The 21,977-nt window shown below is 38.3% G+C and overlaps 1 protein-coding gene across 1 annotated transcript in view; it reads left to right on the top strand.

The window, feature by feature from the left end:
- Window positions 1–21,190, top strand: part of hs6st1b (heparan sulfate 6-O-sulfotransferase 1b) — a 56,577-nt gene extending 35,387 nt beyond the window's left edge. Inside the window, exon 2 of the mRNA XM_056249170.1 lies at window positions 19,331–21,190. Within this exon, the coding sequence (XP_056105145.1) occupies window positions 19,331–20,033 (703 nt within the window). The 3' untranslated portion in view covers window positions 20,034–21,190. The remainder of the gene's footprint in view (window positions 1–19,330) is intronic.
- The last annotated feature ends 787 nt before the right edge of the window (window positions 21,191–21,977 follow it).

Below are 21,977 nucleotides of genomic sequence, written 5' to 3'. Positions count from 1 at the left end.
AAATACTTCCTGATAACATGGGTAGCTAATCAGGGATATACTGATAACTTCTATTGTTTTTAAATTATTTATTTTTATTTTTATTTTTTACATTTTCATGGCCGACAGATTTTGTTGTATAAATATCTGAACATGCAATATATCATATGAAAGAACAGAGCCTCTGCTTAAAAAAAAAAGAATCATTTTATTCTAGCCTCATGCATTCTTTTTTTATCAACTACTGAATTTGGGACAAAACATTTTTAACAACATTTTGAACAAAAAGCTGAGAAAATCAAAAGACTACGTCCAGATCAGATTCAGAATGATGATAAAAAACATAGATGGAGTAGATGGAGTCCTACAACACCCCCAAAGCTTGCACAGTCCTAAAGCTCATCCTGGGTTGACATTTCATTCAGTAACTTTAGGCAGTTTTGATTTATATGCTGCTTAATGTTTGATGATTGTGGTTTTTTACATGTGCATAAGCCAATGCTTTTATAATTGTTTTGATCCGGAGATTCTGTACTCTTTCAGAAGATGCGTAATAGCGCCCCCTACCATATCACCGTGTCCTAACCAGACGTGATGCGATGAGATTCCAGCGACAAATTATTTGTCTTTCCACACCAGACGTAACGCGATAAAAATCACAGCCAATCAGAAGAGAAGTTCATCATCAAATTCATGAATATTAGACCATTTTAACATTATTTAAAATGCATACTGAGATACTGAAACAATCGTTGTCATGGAATACACTTGTCTGTTAACAATGAGTTATGCCTAGTTCACACTACACAACTTTAAACGTCGGCAGATCGCTGTGCTGTTTAGACTACATGTCTTGCTCTGGAGTCTTGAAGTCGTTGTGGTGTTCACACTACGTAAATGATTTGCAATAGGGGGTTACACACTACACGAGCTGACAACAACTGTCACCCAACAACTCTATCTTGTCCCCAAACCACGTTTTGTCACGAAAACACACACGAGAAGTGGAATGGGAAATTACTTGAAATAGGAGTTGTCTATTTGAAAATATACGCTGGGTCAAAATTGGTGCTTTTAACATTAAATAAAGCACATACACAGTACCTGGGATTATCATACTTTCTGTTGTTGTTCCAGCCGCGATGTCGCAGAGATGGAAACCGTTTCTAAAATGGAATCATCACGTGTCGCCGTCGCAGCTGGTCAGGACAAAACCTCTGATTAACATGGAAAAGATACCTTTTATCGCATATCGCGGCGTCGAGTCGCGTCTGGTTAATAACAGTGAAAAATATGGTTTGCCAGAAATTTCCAACAATGGCGGGAAAGCGTTGTCTCATAAATGACAGAAAATTCTGTCAATGGCGTGGGATGAGTTAAGCTATTTATAATTTCTACAGACTAAAACTAACCTACTTTAACTTAAAAAAAATAAGCTTGATTGATTTGCTTGCTAAATTTTAATTAGATTTATGATAAGATTTTGTTTAAAACACTTTTCAAACCTCTTATTCGTTTGGGGTCTTTACTAAATGAAAAAATTCAAGATATCGGTTATCTTTTTTCTTTTTTTTTATCAGTATCTACTATTGTTCCTATTTATTTTTGATACATTTGTGTGTTTTTTTTCCTGCGTATTTGTATTTTTGTTTTTAATTTTAATAGATTTGTCAGGTGTTTTCCAGACTCACTATTCGTTTTCTCTTGTCCCATGGAGAGAAATTCAAGGGATTCAAGTTTGCAAAACTTCTCCAGATGTGCACAGGGCTTTTTTCTCTTGTCCCTGTCCCTTTCTCTTCCTCTTCCTCTTCCTACACATACCCATAAATCAAAAAACAGACAGTCTGAGAATAATTGCGTTGTTAAAGGCCAAGGCTATCTTTTAGAGGATTTCTATTGAATCATTTTCTGAAAGTAGTCCTACAAATGAACGCAGGCGACTGTCAGATCGATAGAAATCATATGGTTAGTCAGACCATCTCTCACATGTGCCAGAGGGAGAATAGTCTCTTCTACACAAACTTCCATAGACATTTACTTAGCGGTCTAAATGTAAATATATATTTATATATATATATATGTTGTTTTTAATAATTATTATTTTAATGTATGGCTATTGCTCTGTGGTGCTCACATGGGGGATGTGAATTCAATTCTGACCCACAATGTTTCCTGAACCCATTGCATCTATGTACTTTTGCCACAAATAACATAGGCTAACTAACTAGTTTAAAAACACTCTTAATGTAAAAACTGCAAAAATGCCAAAAGAATAAATAAAAAAAAGTTTAGATAGAAACATTTTGAATAGGTTTCTCTTTTTACATGTCCTTCTCTTTTCACTATTGTTTCTGGTCATGTCTACTTCTGCTATGAATAAATTAGCGCGAAAGGCTTTTTTAAATAGTAAAGTAACATACAGTTTTATTAAAACGCAGCAACCACAATCTTTATTAATGTCCTCCACTTGCTCTCTGTCTCTCTCACACACAGGCGAGTCGAACATTAGCGAAGGGAGGTAATTGTGTCAGAGCCTTAGAGGGAGGTAAAATGGAATAATGAGACTCATTATCATACTAAAGAAGGAGAAATAGTGAGAGCGAGAGAGAGAGATGGAAGACGGTAAGGACTTGAGAGAGCGAGGGAAGGACGAGGAGCTTCTTCCATCAGTTTGCGAGCGAGAGCGTCTGTGCTCTTGTTAACAGAGTTTAGCTGAGGAGGAGTGTCAGTCTGGTTTGCTGAATATTCCTTCTTACGCCACCGAAATGAAACCACTTTTCCCTCTGCTCAGTTTCTTTGATCAGCCCGCTCCAGTCTTCTTCCACAATGGATGAATGGCTGGGAAATAAGACTAGTGGAGCGCGTTACTGCCGTGCAAATGACAGGTGAAGGGCAGTTTCCTCTCGCTCACTGGCAGGGCTGATCCGGTGACAGACTTTGAAGTTTAGAGGAATCTCCTCTTCATGTTGAATCGGGGTGGATAAAGCACTTCAGACTCTGAGATGTTTTTGTCTCCGCTCTGAAGTGGGCGAGATTACAGCGTTTTGAGTTTTTTAATCCTAACCAAGCGTGAGATTAGAAACACCAGCACAATGGAGCAGGAAGTAGAGGAGGAGAGTTGTTCAAGGACAGGAGAAGTTTATGTCTTTGAGGCAAATATGACAGGCAGAGACCACGTTTTTCTGCATGTTGCTTTAATATCAGAAGCCTAGCTGTAATATCTCTCACATTAAGAGAGGGTGAAGGAGAGAGAGAGAGATAAAAGAAAGCGAGCGGTGTTGTTTGATATGATGCACAATGGTGCAATATTTTGTGAAGGAGACTTCTTTTTTCTTTCTGTAGTCCCTTGTAACCCGACTTTTGATTATTTTAACTATAAAAAAAATAAAAATACTATTAAAATTTTGCTACATGTTGCTGGCCATAAATACAGTGAATCCATGATGAATGCAGGTAAACTAAAACTCAGTTATAACTAAATGCATTTGGTGGCACTGTGGAGCGAGTAAACAATTGTATTTGATCAGAGATTGTGAACAAACATTGTTGGGTGAAACTGAGTTATCGTAATATCACCATCAGAATGAGAAATCACATGATATCCAATTTCCAAACACCGAACATTCGTTATTGATCAATCGAATGAGGAAAGACAGCTGTCCATCAGCCGAGAAGATAACTTATCTGATTGTGAGACATATGCTTCCTTTAAGTTTAGTCCGGGGAGATGGGTTTGAAAACAGAAAACACAATGCGCTGCAAAAAACTTTGCTTAACACACAGTTATCTTTGTGTCCCTGCAACGCCTGTGTCGGCGGAGAGCGTTTTCTCTGCAGCCGGCCTTATTGTTATCAGACTGAGGAGCTGAATTTCACCTGAGCATGTGGATATTCATGAGCATGTGAAACAATATAAACACGATAACCATATGCCAACTCAAGTGCATGTGTACATTCTGTACAAACGCTTTTGTTCTGTATATTTTTTTGTTTAATGTTTTAACTAAAAGAAAACCTCAAGATATAATGTAAGCTTGTATTATGAATTAACATGAATGAACAATAGTTTATGTATAAATTAACATTAATCTAAATAAAAAATGCTGAAAATATGTTCATCGCACTGCAGTGTTGGTTCGAAATACCAAAATTGGGTCAAGCCATCCAATGAGAATTTTTCAGCTAGCACTTGCCATTTTTGTGTGCAGTGTGCTAGAGTCATTGAACGGATTGTGGATGGTCTGTGGGTGTGCTATCTTAGGCTAAGATTTTTTAAATTTTTTTTATGTTGTTTAGGGGTAATTGCGTTATGATATGTATATTTGGAACAAGGCACAGATTCACAGATGTTAGCACTCAAACCTGTGATTACCATGAATCATCACTGTATACATTTGTATGTCTAGCACTAGATTTCTTATGACCTTTGCTAAGAGCAAAAATAGATAGAACTCAAAAAGCAGATGAAGTTTTTAGCCATCTGATCACTATTTAGTAGATTTGCTGGTAACTTTTTACTTTAATGTTTTGAAAGAAGTTTCTTAAAGGGATAGTTCAACCAAAAATGAAAATTGTCATCAGATACTCACAGTTTTGGAACAACTTGAGGGTTTCTTTCTTCTGTTGAACAGAAAATTTTTATATTTTTAAGCACATTCAAAATATTTTATTTAATGTGAAAAATATTGAATGAAAAATATTTAATTTTATTAATACATTTTTAAATTGGCATAATAAGCTAAGATGAATAAATGCTGCAGAAGTATTGTTCATTGTTAGTTCATGTTAACTAATGGTAAAAAATTAAACCTAATTGTCTAATTTCTATTATCAAACTCTTTTTTTATTTTTTTTATTCTAGAAACATACGGCACTAACACTAGGGCTTGTTTAATAGTCATAAAAGGTGAGAAACACTAACACATTTATGTTTATTATCAGTTAGAGAGATGCTATTTGTGCTCTTGTGGTGTGCTCTTCTCTACCGCTGAGCCAATGAGAATATAATTTGATTACCTTTTATTGTGTGATGCCAAGAGCTCTTGCTGAAATTATGACTCAGTTTAAATAGCATCATTACTCTTTTATTTCATGTAAATGAGTCATTAGCTGTGCGATATATCTACCATCTTTGGCTTCATAATGTTTTGGCTTTTGTTGTTTATCTGTAATCGTTCATATGAAATATTACTCTTTGTGTATACCAGTAAATTTGGGTTATATTTAGTATTTTCCACCAAACCTTTGATTACAGGGTGGGTGGCATGACCTAAATCTCCCATCACGCTATGATGTTTTATATATTGCATAACCGCGAAGCTGTCTATGTGAGAAATGACTATACTGTTTCTTTTTTTAAATCGAGCCATGGATGTATAATCAGTACAGCCATATTATTCAACCGTTTTTCAGCTCTTGGTTTATTGAATGTATGCATGCATTAAACGGACAGTGACCACCTCCTTTTTGACACTTTTGTTGTATCGACACTGTAACCAACAAAGAGCTGTGTGTCGTGATTTCAGATTCACTTTAAAGCTTATACTGGCTCTTTTGATGGATCACAAGGAGGACCAAACACACTTCACATGTCACTTGCTTCTCCAAGGTTTTGTGATTTGAAGAAAATGCTGAGCAGGCCACATGTCACCTGTCACTTCACCTGAAACCCCGACTGCTATCAAACCCGCTGAGGCATAGGCGCTGTGCACGGTGCCTACCCATACTGTGTGTTTGTGTATCAGTGCATGTCCGTGATGTTTCTTGAGTGCTTTGACGATATGTCTTATCTTTGCTGAGTGGCTGCCGTCGTGTCTCGCTAAGAGTGCTGAATTTCGGTTCTCCACTCCCGAGACATTTATTTGCGTTTGACCGCTGTCCTTGGTGCTGAACAACTGTCTGGGTGAAAGCTGGAGTGATTGAGTGGGGCACTTGTACTCACACAGGTGGAAGGAAGTGAGGGACCTACCTAGTGTGTATGGTGAAGTGATGCAGACCAAACTTGATCACATTGTTAATTGAGTCCACTTCCTCTCTGGCCCCAAACCCTGCTTCTCTTCAACCCCGAACGACTAACATAGTGGATATGGGGTGTCTTAATGTCGTCACCTAGTAAAGTTTCCTAAACTCAGGTTGACAGAAAATAGTTTGTACTGTATATTCAGCTGTATATGCATATACACAACAATTAACAGTTATGTAACGCAATTAACAAGTTAATTGTTATAGCTTTGGTTCCAATAAGTGATAAAGATGTCTCATAAAGACAATGAAAGAATTGATTTATGAAACTTGAAAATATATATTAGCATCCAAAGAATGTGTGGCAGGTTATATAGTAACATACATAGTCATTTTAGTAGTTGTAGTTGCTCTCAAATTATTGAAAAAGTGGGTCGATTTACAGATCTCCCAACTTCTAGAACCAGCAGTGTTTTGGTGGAGAAGGGGTAGATAGATAATGGAGGGATTCTGGGAAGCAGAAGAGAGATTCAAGATTCACTGGAACACAAATTGGACTGAGGTGAAGGTGCCGTCTGGCCGCTGATGACTCTGCACTTATTCCCACACACACACACACACACACACACACACACACACACACACACACACACACACACACACACACACACACACACACACACACACACACACACACACACACACACACTCACTCACTCCAGGATCTGGTATCTCAGGTGTTAGATTATGCTCATATTACACAGACTGATTTCTTGGAAAGGTTTGAAATGATTAACTCGGATGAAAAGCAGAATCCAGAGCTTCTCTGATTTCTTCATTAAAGAGGGAGTCACTCCTTTATCAGAAGAAAATCTAGATAAGTGTTGTATAAAATCCACAGGATATTATGTTAGGATACAACTGACTCGCTGATTTAGTGAGTTGTGAGCCGTTCCAGTAAGTGAGTTGTTGAATCAGCTGAGATGATTTATTTTGATTCAGTCTTTTTTAGCAAATGAATCATCATGATTTATCTGTGAATAAATGAATTGTGGTCTGATAGATTCAATTGATTCAAAAGAACGATTTGTTTTGTGGATCACATAACATTCAATGCAGTTGTTTTGCTTTTTACAGTTTGTCATAGGAAAAGCCATTAGAAAGCTCTGAGAAAACATAAAAGTATTAATTTACACAAGTATTTCTGTTTCACTTCTGATGTGCATTTGACTTTTAATCACACTAAACCCATTTATGTACCAAGAACGATCCAACCTCATTACAGGAGTAAATATGTATTCTGAATTAGCTCGATCCTTCGATAAAGCACTATCAACATAGGGACTATTTCTCATTTGTTAGATAAAATAACAGCAAATCTTTTTTTGTTGTTGTTGGAGAAAAGCATTATTGGAAGGGAAACATGTTTGGTGACCAGGTATGGCATAGAAAAGTGTGTTTGAATATGAATGAGATTTGAAGGAGTTGCCATTCCAAGCACCATGTATCGCCCTGTCACACACTGTCTGATCCCTGCTGACAGATCCGTATTGATCGATGAGGAGCGTATGTGTTTAGATCCGTCCCTCGGTCAGCATGGAGGATCAGTGGGCTGATTAAACTGTGATAATGGGCATCTGTTCTGCTAGAGTTACCAGATGCAGAAATCCAGTTCATTTACTGATCAGCAGTCTGAACAACACAGCGACTCTCTCTGCGGGGGAGAACCAGTTTGTAGTGGTTGTGAAAAGGGCTACATTTGTCTTGCCTTTTTTTTTTTATTCAATTGTGTATTTTGTTTCTTTTCAGTCTTTCCTTCCTTGCAATTTAGGTCAGTGAAAGAATAGACCGCACTGAATTGCTAACTAATTGCTTAAACATATTAGTATTAGTATGACCAACTAGTGTTTAGTCAAGGGGCGACCAGTCTTACTTTTTGCTATTTAATTAGACCGATCTACTTTTTTATGAAACTAACTTAAAAAAGTTATGAATTGTCTTAAAGAAAAAAATATGATGACTATAGCTTGTTTGACAATATTCTTAGTAGTTTATGCAAACCGGCCCCAGTTTGACTGATTCATTGAAAATAACTGAATCAAGATTTGTTTTTGAATCGTACACTATCATGTTGTCTTTTTTTGTTTCCTTTCCTCCCTTTTTGTTTTCCGTACTTTCTTTCTTTTTTTCTTTTCCTGCATCTTACCTTTTACTTTTTCCCTCCTATAATTTTTCCATTCCTTCCATTTGTTTCTCTTTTTTCCTTTACTTTCCTCCTTTTATCTTTCCTCTTTTTCTTTGTCCTCCTTTTATACTTCTATTCCTTACTTTTCTTTTCTCCTTTTTCTGTTCTCTTTTTCTTTCCTGCTTTCTTCCTGTACTTTAATTTTTATCTTTCCTCTTTTTTCTTCCTTTTTCTTCCCTTCTTTTTCTTTACACACACACACACACACACACGCACACACACACACACACACACACACACACACACACACACACACACACATATATATATATATATGTACACTCACCGGCCACTTTATTAGGTACACCTGTCCAACTGCTCGTTAACACTTAATTTCTAAGCAGCCAATCACATGGCGGCAACTCAGTGCATTTAGGCATGTAGACATGGTCAAGACAATCTCCTGCAGTTCAAACCGAGCATCAGTATGGGGAAGAAAGGTGATTTGAGTGACTTTGAACGTGGCATGATTGTTGGTGCCAGAACGCACAACCATCTCTAGGGTTTACAGAGAATGGTCCGAAAAAGAAAACACATCCAGTGAGCGGCAGTTCTGTGGGCGGAAATGCCTTGTTGATGCCAGAGGTCAGAGGAGAATGGCCAGACTGGTTCGAGCTGATAGAAGGGCAACAGTGACTGAAATAACCACTCGTTACAACCGAGGTATGCAGCAAAGCATTTGTGAAGCCACAACACGCACAACCTTGAGGCGGATGGGCTACAACAGCAGAAGACTCCACCGGGTACCACTCATCTCCACTACAAATAGGAAAAAGAGGCTACAATTTGCAAGAGCTCACCAAAATTGAACAGTTGAAGACTGGAAAAATGTTGCCTGGTCTGATGAGTCTCGATTTCTGTTGAGACATTCAGATGTTAGAGTCAGAATTTGGTGTAAACAGAATGAGAACATGGATCCATCATGCCTTGTTACCACTGTGCAGGCTGGTGGTGGTGGTGTAATGGTGTGGGGGATGTTTTCCTGGCACACTTTAGGCCCCTTAGTGCCAATTGGGCATCGTTTAAATGCCACGGCCTACCTGAGCATTGTTTCTGACCATGTCCATCCCTTTATGGCCACCATGTACCCATCCTCTGATGGCTACTTCCACCATGTCACAAAGCTCTAATCATTTCAAATTGGTTTCTTGAACATGACAATGAGTTCACTGTACTAAAATGGCCTCCACAGTCACCAGATCTCAACCCAATAGAGCATCTTTGGGATGTGGTGGAACGGGAGATTCGCATCATGGATGTGCAGCCGACAAATCTGCGGCAACTGTGTGATGCCATCATGTCAATATGGACCAAACTCCCTGAGGAATGCTTCCAGCACCTTGTTGAATCTATGCCACGAAGAATTGAGGCAGTTCTGAAGGCAAAAGGGGGTCCAACCCGTTACTAGCATGGGGTACCTAATAAAGTGGCCGGTGAGTGTATATATATATATATATATATATACACATAAATAACATATCCTTCAATCTTTCCTTCTTTTATTTCTTTCTTTCCTCATTTCTTCCTGATGACATTATACACTGAGAGTTGATATATTCCTAGTTCGAATATACACAACTTGTAATCTTGTCAGACTCAGGAATTATGCTCCTTTTGTTTTGGCTATACTTTGGCTATTAGCTTGCTTTGTGTGTGCGTGTGTGTGTGTTTTAGTTCAAGTCTGGGAGATCAACAACTGGCCCTGAAGGGTCTCCAAGGCCCGTCTGCTTTTATCAACCTTCAGGCATATGCAGGCTTCAGCTGTCTGACCTCCTACCAAGGACCCTCAATGCATTACAGCAAGGCCAATGTTTCATTTGAGCCTTCACTTTTTTTCTTGTTTATCTTTATGCTGGTTTCTCTCAGCGTCGCCATGATAAAGATGCCGTCTGTGCTTTAAAATGACAAAATTCACAAATGTCTCCATTTGCACGATCTTCATTGAATAGAGCGAAAATAGACTTTGCAATTATCCAGGAATATGTGATGTGTGACAGGCATCCTGGAGAGGTCAGAAACACTTATTAACATCAAACTGTGCGAGTGTGCGTCATGTCTTCCTTGTGTGTTTGTTGTCTTTGTACACTAAATAAGACATTCTTTGTTTATTTGCACAGAATAATGTGAACACATGTTAAACTCTTGCATTTCTCCTATCTTAACTATTGATGGTTGGAATATAAAACAGATAACAAGCTAAAGATACAAATATCAGCACACAGTATATTCTGACTAACATAAACCAATCCTAACTAGCAACACAATGCATACTGGTCTCATTTTTCAGCATGGCAGTAAAATAAATGTGTATATTCTTGTATAAATGAATAAATAGCAGTACATGGTACAATAAGGCACAATAAATAGACAGTTTAGCCTGAAAAGATGGATGTGCAACACCAGCAGTGATGTGCATTAGCCAGGAAAAAAGGGGAAAAGCCTCTGGCCTCCTTCCAAACAGCCTGAAAAAGAGGAGCCGGAGAGAGAGAGAAAGAGGTAGTGAGGATGAGGAAGAGGAAGGAGCAGAGAAAGGAACGGCATCTGCTTCGCGCCTCAGTAGTTTTAAAAAACAAGCGGAGGGGAAAAACGCTGGATGCCAGAGACTGAGTACACCTGTCTGTGTGTCACCATAGCAACCTAATTAAAAGGCCAATAGGATGAAGGCAGGGGTTGGTTAGAGACGCCAAAGACAGGAGCTCAAAAACAGTTCAGTGGGAAGATCAGAGAAAGAACGCTTCAGCTGGGGTGATTAGAGAAGAGAGAGAGAGAGATGGTCTGTCTTTATCGGCCCACATCAGAATTTTAACCATATTTACAATTGTTACTTTCTTGTTATTTCATAATTCATAGTATTATAAAATATTATTTTTGTCTCTTGTACCTTTTTCCTTTTTTTATTAATATATATATATATATATATATATATATATATATATATATATATATACTGTATATATATATATATAGAGGTCCTTTTAAAAAAATTAGCATATTGTGATAAAGTTCATTATTTTCCATAATGTAATGATAAAAATTAAACTTTCATATATTTTAGGTTCATTGCACACCAACTGAAATATTTTAGGTCTTTTATTGTTTTAATACTGATGATTTTGGCATACAGCTCATGAAAACCCAAAATTCCTGGACCTGTATATAAAAATGTACTAACCCATATTTTTGCTTTTGTTATTTAGCCTTCTTTATATTTCTACTTTATATTTTTTACTTTTTAATTATTTTATTAATATAATATTTGTCTTTAACTCAAATTTGCTTTTGCTATCTTATTTTTAATGTATATTTGTATGTTTTTAGTTAATATTTCATTTTTCTTTAACTCAAGTTTACTATAACTTTTTCATTATTTTTACATTATTTACAATTGTGTTAATTATTTATATTTTATGTTGTTGTTGTTTTTTGCGGTCCCATTTTTGTCACACTTTAGTTTAGGGTCCAAATAAGTAACTAACTATTAACTACGACTTTTGCCTCAATAAACACTTAATTATTGCTTATTATAGTTAGTAATGTATGTAGAATATGGTCATGCAGAATGAGGCATAAGTTTAGTGCTTTATGAGTACTAATAAACAGCCAATATCTTAGTAATATGCATGCTAGTTCATAGTGACAAATGGACCCTAAACTAAAGTGTTACCATTTAACTTAATTTATCATGCAGTAAAAGCACACTCAGTCTCAAACTGAAAGTAAGAGTGATCATTAGAACAAAGGTCTCATGTATTTCACTTCCAAGCCTCTCTGTCTCGCGCTCTCTTTCTCTAAGATCTCTTTGTCTGTCTGGTAAGACGATGGTCTAAAGACGCCTGGGGTTAAACGCATTCCGTCCTCGTCTTCCAGAGATACTCACTGTTTAAACCCGAACCCAGGAATCCAACACTAAAACAGACACCTTTGTTCTAAATAGAATTAATGAAAGAAAGAAATAAGATTAGTTTAATAAACAAAACGGACAGGGAAAGAATTCGAATTTAGTCCGGACTGTATGCATTAAATACCCTGGACCGAAGAGATCATGTTTCCATTTTATTCCAAGCAGTTCTGTAGGAATTGTGGGTTCTGTTGGAATTGCAGTGTGTGTCCGTGAGAAGTCAGTGAAGGTGAAACGGAGGATCTTCCCCTCAGGCTGTTAGGGGGTCTCTTTGCTATAAACATTGCTCACATTCCTGCTACTAATTGGATCAGAACCGTAGAGTTCCTGGTGGAGAGCTCTTTTATTGTGCTTTTAGAGTCTTACGTGGGTGGTGGTCTGACTCGTCTCTTTCTCACACGCTACTATTTGGTCTGGTTTTTAAGGGCACCCATGGTAGTTTCTTCCTATTTTGGTCTGTTTTTTAAGGGCACATGGTATTTGGTCATGTCTGTGTGCTGCATTGAATATTTATGACATATTCAAATTATTATTATTTTTTTTTAAATGGTTGTTATTCTGTTGTTAAACCTAATAAAATGTTATTTCGAAAAAATATAAATATTACATTTATTTTGCAATAATAGTAATAATAATTTATTATTTATATGAATTATATATAATTAGTAATGATACAGTAGTAATAGTATTCGTTGTTGTAAAATTTAACATTGTATTGTTGTTGTTGTTTTTTTATTGGCCACCAGATTTCTTAAAGACTGGTAGGCTTTTTTTATTGTTTTGTTTAGCTTTTGTTGTTTTTGGTTCTAGTTTTGTTTGGTTATCACTCAAAATATTCCATGGAAAACCTGAAAACCTTTCTCTGAAAACTCTCCCCATCAGCAAGGAGTAAGTATTCAGGGTTGGATGTTAAAGGCCAGGTCATCCTAGACTCTCTCAGGAGGGCATCATATTATGAGAAGGATTTATGAAATCCTTCATTATTCCCTCTCTAGTCTCCATTCTTGCCTTAGTCCCTCCTGAATCATCAATCATACATAAACATGAAGAGTCGCATGCAACAATAAGCTCTAGCTTTATTAAAGTCTCTGCTCCATCTTTATCGACTGTTTCGCTGCTGTCTGTCTCTCCACCGATAACTCCCTCTCTATTTAAAGTTCAGCTGCAATCTTCTGTATGTTTTCCTTAATACATGGCTTTTTAAATTGCACAGCATATGTGTGGTCAGCTCACATTTTCCGTCCGTCGTTCATCGTCACAAAACATTTTTTTTATGTTTGATCATTGTCTTTCTGCTAATATTTCACAGATTTAATTCTGATTCCCAATAATCTGTTAACATGTTGTGAGCTGTTGCATTATAAGATGTTAGCATGTGATGCTCATTTTATGGAGTGTGAGAAAACAGATGTTCCGACTTAAAAAAAGCTGAAAAAGTTCCAGATGAAATCATAGCTCTGCTTCCGCACCGCTCGCATAATCTTCAGACTACTGATGCCCCGCAATGCCCGTCACAATTCACATCATGACAGCTTTTTAATGACACCCAAGAGGTCACGCAGGGTTCCTTCGGTGTGTTGGTTTGGTGCTTGATCTGTCCTTGCACATTTGGCAGATCTTAAACCTGCCTAAGTCTTTCCGCCTGCTAGCATCTCAACATGTAATTTATCACCCGTTCTAAAGAGGAACACCTGTGCTGGTTTAAGATAGCTGCTTTACGAGACCCCGGGTAGGACCTGCAGGGGGTCCACACATCCTCACTGACTTATTTACCACATTTCCAAGATGTTCTGTTTTATTCGTGGTTCCTACCCCTATTTGGGGCACTACTCACATTTTTTTTCCCCATAAAAATCGAATTATTTATACCTCCCTCCTCATCCTTTTTCTCCTTTCTTCCTCTCTCTCATGGACACACTGCCATCTTTATTTGTGTCTCATCCTCCCACATCCCAAGACGAAAGAATCGCCGCTCTCTTGTTAGTCACGCTCTCTCAGCTGTAACGGCTAGCATGCGACAGCGAGCGCCACGAATAAGGTGGAATTTACACTCATCCTGGTGAAAGCAGTTATGGTGTCTTTGATAGTCAGAGAAATCTAGTTGAAATCCTCATTCCCACCGTACTTTAACAGGTTTGATGCCGTCACGGATAAAATTTCCACCTACTGAAACTTCTTTCATTCTCTGGTTTCATCTTACTTCTGGTTCCCTATACACTTCATCATGACTTCATCATGTTTGTGTATATTCTCAGATCAGAGTAAAAATAGCTCATCTTGTTTCAAAGGATTGTATAAAGCATAATTTATCAGATGTCTGGATTTTCATGGAATTTGGTTATATTTTAAATGTGTATAACGCAGTGTTATGTGAAATGATTGTGATATTCGACCTCATTCCTTGCATATTTTAGCCTGCATACTGTTAGCATGAGCGTTGCGTTATATGCAAAAGTTCAAAAAAAAATTTTTTTTTTTTTTTTTTTTTTTTAATTGCTTCCTTTTTTTAGCAAGGATAGATTAAATTGATCAAAAAGTTGTTGTTTTTTACATTGTTAAAAACATTTCTATTGCAAATAAATGCCCTTTTGAACTTTCTATTCATCAAAGAATCCTGGGGAAAAAGAAACGTGGTTTCCACACAAATATAAAGCAGCATGACTTATTTGATTTGAACATTGATGATTGAATGATTGAGAAATGGCTGAAAATTCAGCTTTGCCATCACAGGAATACGTTACATTTTAAAGTAAATGAAAAATACAAGACCGCTGTTTTAAATTGTAATAATATTTCACAACATATTTTTGATCAAATAAATGAAGCCTTGGTGAGCATAAGCGATTCCTTTCATAAACTTACTGATCCAAAACTTTTGAACGGTAATATAATTCATATAATTCATACAGACCTCTCACTGGTCTATAGTGTTGTTCCAGGCACTTCTAAGACAAGAATCCTCCAAAACGAGGTTAAAAATGATCACTGACATTGTGTGAAAAATCAGCTTTTCCATAATGAAGGGCTGTGCCGGATGGAAAAGAGCTTGCTATAGGGCTGATTTCACACCACACACAAAAAACCCCACATATTAACAGGTTACAACATTTACACTAGTTTGATTAACATCACTTTTTATTCAACAATTCTGACTCAGTCCAGATGAGTTAAGCAGTTTATAGCCACACTTTGGGGTTTTATTCTGTGTAGATTAATTACTTTAAGGATGTAAATGTGGACCGCTCCATGTTAATAAGATTTAATGGCAACGTTTCAAATAAGAGTTTTTAATAATTCTCAATGGCTCACTCCCATAAAGTATGGTGCAATTTTTGTGCATTAGTAAAATAAATGGAATAAATAAACTGGAAAGCAACTTTGTGTCTCTTTGTGAAAGAAACAACCAGGCCCACCAAACCCTGAATATGTCAGTAGAGTTACATCATCTGATGAAAGGTATAATTATATCACTACGCATGCGGTGGGCCAGTTCAAAACGACTTGTGTTGTGGAGCCTTGCATCAAAATTTGAAGGATCAAATGCTTGTAATCATAAAAAAAACATCCTGGTGTCATTGATATGTCAGTGTGTGTGTAATCATCCTTGTGTGGTCAGGAAGAGGTAATGTTCAGTTGTGTGTTAGACAGAGTTTTGTGTGTGTACACAAATGTCCACACTGAATTGGCAATGCTTTTCTTTTTTTATACTCGGCTCTTACAGAGAAATGGAATTTCAAGTGGACCATCTCCAGGATGACAGACTAGAGTCATTTTGCACAGTCTGGTGCTTTTTGCTGGCAAAAAAAAGAAACTTTCATTTCCCAATCCGCACTCAGAGCAGCGAAAACAGAACTGAAACACCCAGGACAGCACAACCCTCCCTGGTGAAATTAAGCCAGTCAGGGGTACTAACATGTTAAACCAGTAGAAGTTTGGAGGCTCTGGTGAGGTGACTGAACCCTGCGTCAAGAGTCAGTGTAGGTACTCCATCAATAATGCAGCAATGCTTCACTTCTCTAGTTTAAACGCACTATTGGGTGGAAGTCCTGGGAGTGAAACTTCCTAAGAAGCCAGCAATGGAGATGAATGGCCTCCTGGGTGTGTATGTGAGAGAACAAAAACATCTTGGCCCCAACAAACACTATCAGGGTTAACACACTCATCCAAACCAAACACTGGAAGCTGTTCTCTCTATTTTTCTTCCACTTCTGCTGTGTGTCTGAAAGAGGAAAAAGTGCCCCCACAGCTGTTTTGTGTCGGGTCTGTCAGAAAGGGTGACTGGTCTTTGTGCAGTCTTCATATATTTGAGAGGCTGATTTGCATGTGGAGTTGTGTCAGATGGAGAGTTGTGACGGCTCCACTGTGAGCTGTCAGCCCGAGGAGGAGTCTTCCAGCACGCTCTGTCTTCAGCTCTGACCTTGAACTCCTTGACTCTCCAGCGGGCTGTTCATTCCGTCTCTCTCAAGAGCCACATTTCCTTTCCCATGTCTCAGTGGGAGAGTGCAGGGTTGTAACCTCAATAATGGGATTTTTAATGAAGTTGTGGCTTGTTTTAATGTTTTTGTTAAGTGTGTTTGATTTCAAAAGTGAAAAAGCATGGATGGAGATGAATGATGAACGACCACAGACATATCCCAGCCCCCCCGGGTCTGTAATTTTACAGTGTCTTAGGATTACTCAACTGTTCATTTAGGCAACCCATCAGTCAGTTGATGTAAAACTATGTACAAATTTATACTCTTTCTGACATTGACGTTTTGTAGTACAAGAGGATTAAACAAATACTTAAAACAACATCCGCCAGATTCCTACACTTCCTGTTGATTTTGCCAAAGCAACCTTGCACACAAGCACACATGCTGAAATCTTTCCACCCAAGCTGGCCTCAGCTTGGTCTTAATTTAATTATGAAACACTTTTATAAAAGAGACTAGTGTTCAATAGCTTAATTTATGAGTCTGCACACTGCAGCAGTCCAAGCTCGTAGTATGACCCTCAGTTACATTGTGAGGTGCCCCAAGTCTCAGTACTGGGTCCATTCTCATTAATAATGTGGCTGTTTCACTGTGTGTTATTAGTATTGACCGACCTTGCACAGAGCAGGCAGCCAGTTATTGGCTGGGATTTGGATCTGCCATGTGTGTTGATGGGGCCCAGAGTTTAATCGCTGTGGAAACATGAGAGTTATTAATACAGGAAGCCTTGGCACTGCAGAGGGATCTCCGATGTCTCTCAGGCTCACTAATGATTATAAGCCTGCAGCCTTGTCACCAAATAGTGAGAAAGGAAAAGGGAATGAACAAAAAGATATTTGAAGATCCTGAAAAGACAAAGAGTCAAACAAATTATTCTATTGATTTAGGAGAAAAGAGGAAAAGATCAACAGAAGTCTGAAAAAGTCAGAAAGTCACTTTTAACAACGATCTTTGCAAGTCTGAGAGTCTTCTTGCTGTGACAGGGAAGGTATTGAAATGTGCATACCGGTAACCGTCCTATGCTTTTGTTAGGGCCTGGTTAATACATGCACACTGCCACCATGTGGTCAGTAAGGGAACTGCATGTACCATTTAAGAGCATTTGAGTGCACAATGTTGGCTGGATTGCCGCCTGTTGGCCAGAGGCAAGATGATTGCTCAGTGTATCTCAGCACCCAGTGATACCTTTAAGTGCAATGTGGGTCACCAGCAATGAATTTCAGCATTGCCCACTGTTCTTGTCTAATCAGAGATTTCATGCTGTTTTCGAATGTGTAATCAGCTCTCTGGCACTTTGAGGGGAATCTGTTACCTTGGCACATTTGGTCACAGGGGTGTGAAGAGGTAATGTAGGGTGAAGCACAGCTGGAGCGGGTGGTGACGGGGGGGCGTTGAATCAGTAACTGAGAGCTAAATCTCTCTGTCGTCAGTTTGGTTGAGATTAATCTGTTGAAAACCACCTGCTAGGTTGTTGGCAGTGCTTGGTCTTCCTCCCACTCCACAAATCCTTTGCATGGTTCCGCTGAAACTCGTTTTCCCTGTGGCCTTTGTCCCTGTAGCATGCCATGAGTGGCAGAACGCTCTGGTAAATTATTTTTGCATGTTTTTCAGGAAAGGTCGCTATAATGTGTGTGTAAGCAGTGTAAGATCTAAGGTCTTTTCTTGAGGTGGTTTCATCACCATCGTTATCTGACTGCTCTCACTTCAAAACAGCCTTTCAGTAAAAGACTCTGAGCCATGCCTGTTTTTTCACTTCAGCTCCATATAATGATGATTTAAAGATGTTTGCAGATGTTTGGGTATACGGATTTTTTTCATCTCTTGTTAAGGGAGTGTGCATGGGCATACAAGATCTGTGTAGTGTGTGTGGGTGAAATTTGAGTTTTTATTCAATTAATTTAAAACCGATTCTCTGAAATTAATTGAAACTTAACTTTAATGCCATTTTGCTACTTATTATATTATAAATTGAGTTGCATTTAGTAGACACAAAGTTCATTAAAACTGATTAATTGAAATGAATCTCAAATGCTTTTATCCAAAGTGACTTTGAATATTTGCAAGGTAAACTTTTTTTGTATTATTAGTCAAACCCATCACCATGTGTTGCTAGTGACATGCTATATCAGTGGAGCTTGTATTATAACATTATGTTATTAATTAATATAAATTATACAGATTTTTATATTGTATAATTATTTTAATACATAATAGCACACCACATATATTATGAATATGCCACATATATTCTCCTCCACTGTATATCAGGTTTCCTTGATCACATCCAGACCAGGAATGTTCCTAGTTGTTGTTTTTGTAGCATATACAATGATGTTTCAAGGTCCATCGATCACAAAAGAATCTAAGCAGGCAGGATGTGAAGTGGTGGGAAAGGATTAAGACATTGGTGCCCCAGGGCATGCTGGGAAAACTCTGAGCAATTCAGGCATTTATTGAGTCACGGTTTACACCTGTTACATCTTGTCTTCCAAAACAGAGTATTAATTGTAGGACAAAGTTATAGACATACTACACCCACAAAACACATTGTGATCATTTTCTTTTGTTCTACTGTACGTGTTTTGTTGATATTAATAGCATATTCATGTAAAGCATGGCACTAGCAAAGACAAGATCATTCAGTTCCTTTACATTTATCAAATGTCGCTTTGCATACAAGTGTCTGCCAAATTCTTAAATATAAATATCCTAATCTTGTATGTTATTGGTTTGATTTGTGACTAATGGAGTTCTCCTATCCTGTTTCCTACAGAAAGTTCTACTACATCACTCTACTGAGGGACCCTGTTTCCCGCTATCTTAGCGAATGGAGGCACGTCCAGCGCGGGGCCACGTGGAAGACGTCCCTGCACATGTGTGACGGACGGACCCCCACACCCGAAGAGCTGCCATCCTGCTACGAGGGCACGGACTGGTCAGGGTGCACTTTGCAGCAATTCATGGATTGCCCCTACAACCTAGCCAATAACCGGCAAGTGCGCATGCTGGCTGACCTCAGCCTGGTAGGCTGCTATAACCTCTCAACGGTCCCCGAGAAGAGGCGCTCGCAGCTCCTGCTCGAATCAGCCAAGAAAAACCTGCGAGACATGGCTTTCTACGGCCTCACGGAGTTCCAGCGGAAGACGCAGTACTTGTTCGAGCGCACCTTCCACCTCAAGTTCATCCGGCCGTTCATGCAGTACAACAGCACGCGGGCGGCTGGCGTGGACCTGGACAACGACACGATACAGCGCATCGAGGAGCTCAACGATCTTGACATGAAGCTGTATGATTACGCCAAAGACCTGTTTCAGCAGCGCTACCAGTACAAGCACATGTTGGACCGGCGGGAGCAAAGACTACTGAGAGGACAGGCGTCTTTCCACAGCCCGTTCCGAGAGGACGGAGTCGGGGGAGAGGGTATGGCACGCCTGCCAACCGAGGACTACATGAACCACATCATCAATGGATGGTAACCGCCCACCCCTCTCCAGAGAGACCGAAAAACAGACACAGTAACGAGGAGAGGGGGAATAAACGTACCCAAGTGGAATACCCATTCCCAGGCCGGAGAGTTCATTGTTCCATCCTTTGGTCTGGAATACAGGACCAGAAAACGTTTTAGAAATGTGTCTGTGAGCGTTTCGCTTAGTGCAGCATCTCAAAGGCCCTTTTTAAATGAAAGTTCTGGCATAACATTTATATGAAATTATCGATTTTTTTTTTTTTTTTGTGCCACAAACCATTTTTTCTCGACCTCAGTGCTGCAGTGTTTCACAGAAAGGGTGACTGAAATGAACAAATAGGTATTTCAATACCTGATTCAAATGAATATCAAAAAATCTATTGATTGTTAAAAGATTGTTTTTTTTATTTACATAAATATAAATATGTATAATAAATCTTAGATTGCCTTTTTTAAAATCCTGGTGTGAAGTGGATGGTGCAGTCACAATTGGCTGAGAATTACTAACAGGTGTTGAGTGAGTATGATTTTATAGATCTTAATATATATAACACAGAAGATTCCCTTTTTCCATGAGTGTTTTTATTATTTTCCCCCCTTTGAGTGTTGAACAGATTCCTGTAAGTCCCGGAGATTGTGTTGAAAATCCATTCCTGAAAGTCAAATGTATCCAACTGCAGTTCTGTCAATACTGATACCTAAAAAAAAACCCCGCCATCATGCACTGTTTTGTTTGTTTTTATTTTAAGCATGTGCTAATTTATACATTATGCACTGTATGCATTCTGTGCTGTGAACCTTTTACCCATAATCCAGTGCAGTATATTTGCGTCGTGAATCACATACTTTAAATGAACCAAATCTTTCTCTTCCTTTTCCGCTCCGGATTCACACTTGCCCTCATGTATTGTTGAGTTTGTGTGCATGTAAAACATGTTAATTGAACTTGCACTGAGCATGTTGAGGCTTGACATCGCTTACTGATAGTTCTTGTTTGGCTCTGTCTACAGAGACTCCTTAACTCCCATCTTCGAACTTCCCTCCTGCTAAAACTCGAAATAAATAGACTGCTATTGAAGCCCATTGAAGATCCATGTTAAAATGCTTATGGGAAAAGTGTGAAGAAATGGATATTTTCCATCTGTATGTATCAATCAGAATATGGAGAACAATGTTCTTGGAGAACAAACCAAGAGATTGGTGAGGAAAATGTGACGTGTGTGTGTGTGTGTGTGTGTGTGTGTGTGTGTGTGTGGGTGTGGGTGTGGGTGTAGGTGGGTGGACACAAGTGTATATGTATATAGTGTGTGTGTGAGAGAGAAAGCTAATTTGAGGTGCCGAGTTTGCTTTCCAACATGATCATTACTGTGAGTATTTCTGTTATTCATGACACCTGTATCTTTAAAGGTACCAATAAAAATATATTTCCCATTTTTATGACACAGTCGTGTTGTCCTTGTATACTTTGTGTTTTTTTTTTTTTTTTTTTTTTTTTCTTAACCTCCTGGGACCCAAGAATAGACTTTTGTCCACTGTAGTGGACATTATATTTTAGTGAATTTCTCTGACATCATACATGTCACATGACACAACCTGGGTGTCCTGTAAAGAGCACATTCAGGGCTTTTCAGAGATACCAAATGTTTGGAGGTTTCACCATGAAAACAACTTCTCCTTGGTCTTTAAAAATGTCTGACATTAATTTAGTGATCAAATGTAGCATTCTTACGGAAATATGATAATATATTATAATTATAATTTAAATTGGACTACTTTTTCAAATTGTATTTCATAAAACAGCATCTCAGGAAAATGTTAAGGGGTTTCAAATAAAAAAATGACTTTCTGTTACAGAACAGGGCATTGATTTCAAACGTGTCCACTGTAGAGGACATCAGGACTTAAATCATGTTTATCAGGCATTCTGGGAGACACAACAAGTGAAAATGGAAAT

This window comes from Rhinichthys klamathensis, unplaced genomic scaffold (assembly GCF_029890125.1).
Source record: "Rhinichthys klamathensis goyatoka isolate OS25496 unplaced genomic scaffold, OSU_Roscu_1.1 h1tg000059l_1, whole genome shotgun sequence".
In the NCBI taxonomy this organism is placed as follows: Eukaryota; Metazoa; Chordata; class Actinopteri; order Cypriniformes; family Leuciscidae; genus Rhinichthys; species Rhinichthys klamathensis.
Note: the sequence above shows the minus strand (reverse complement) of the source record. Positions and strands in the feature narration are given on the sequence as shown.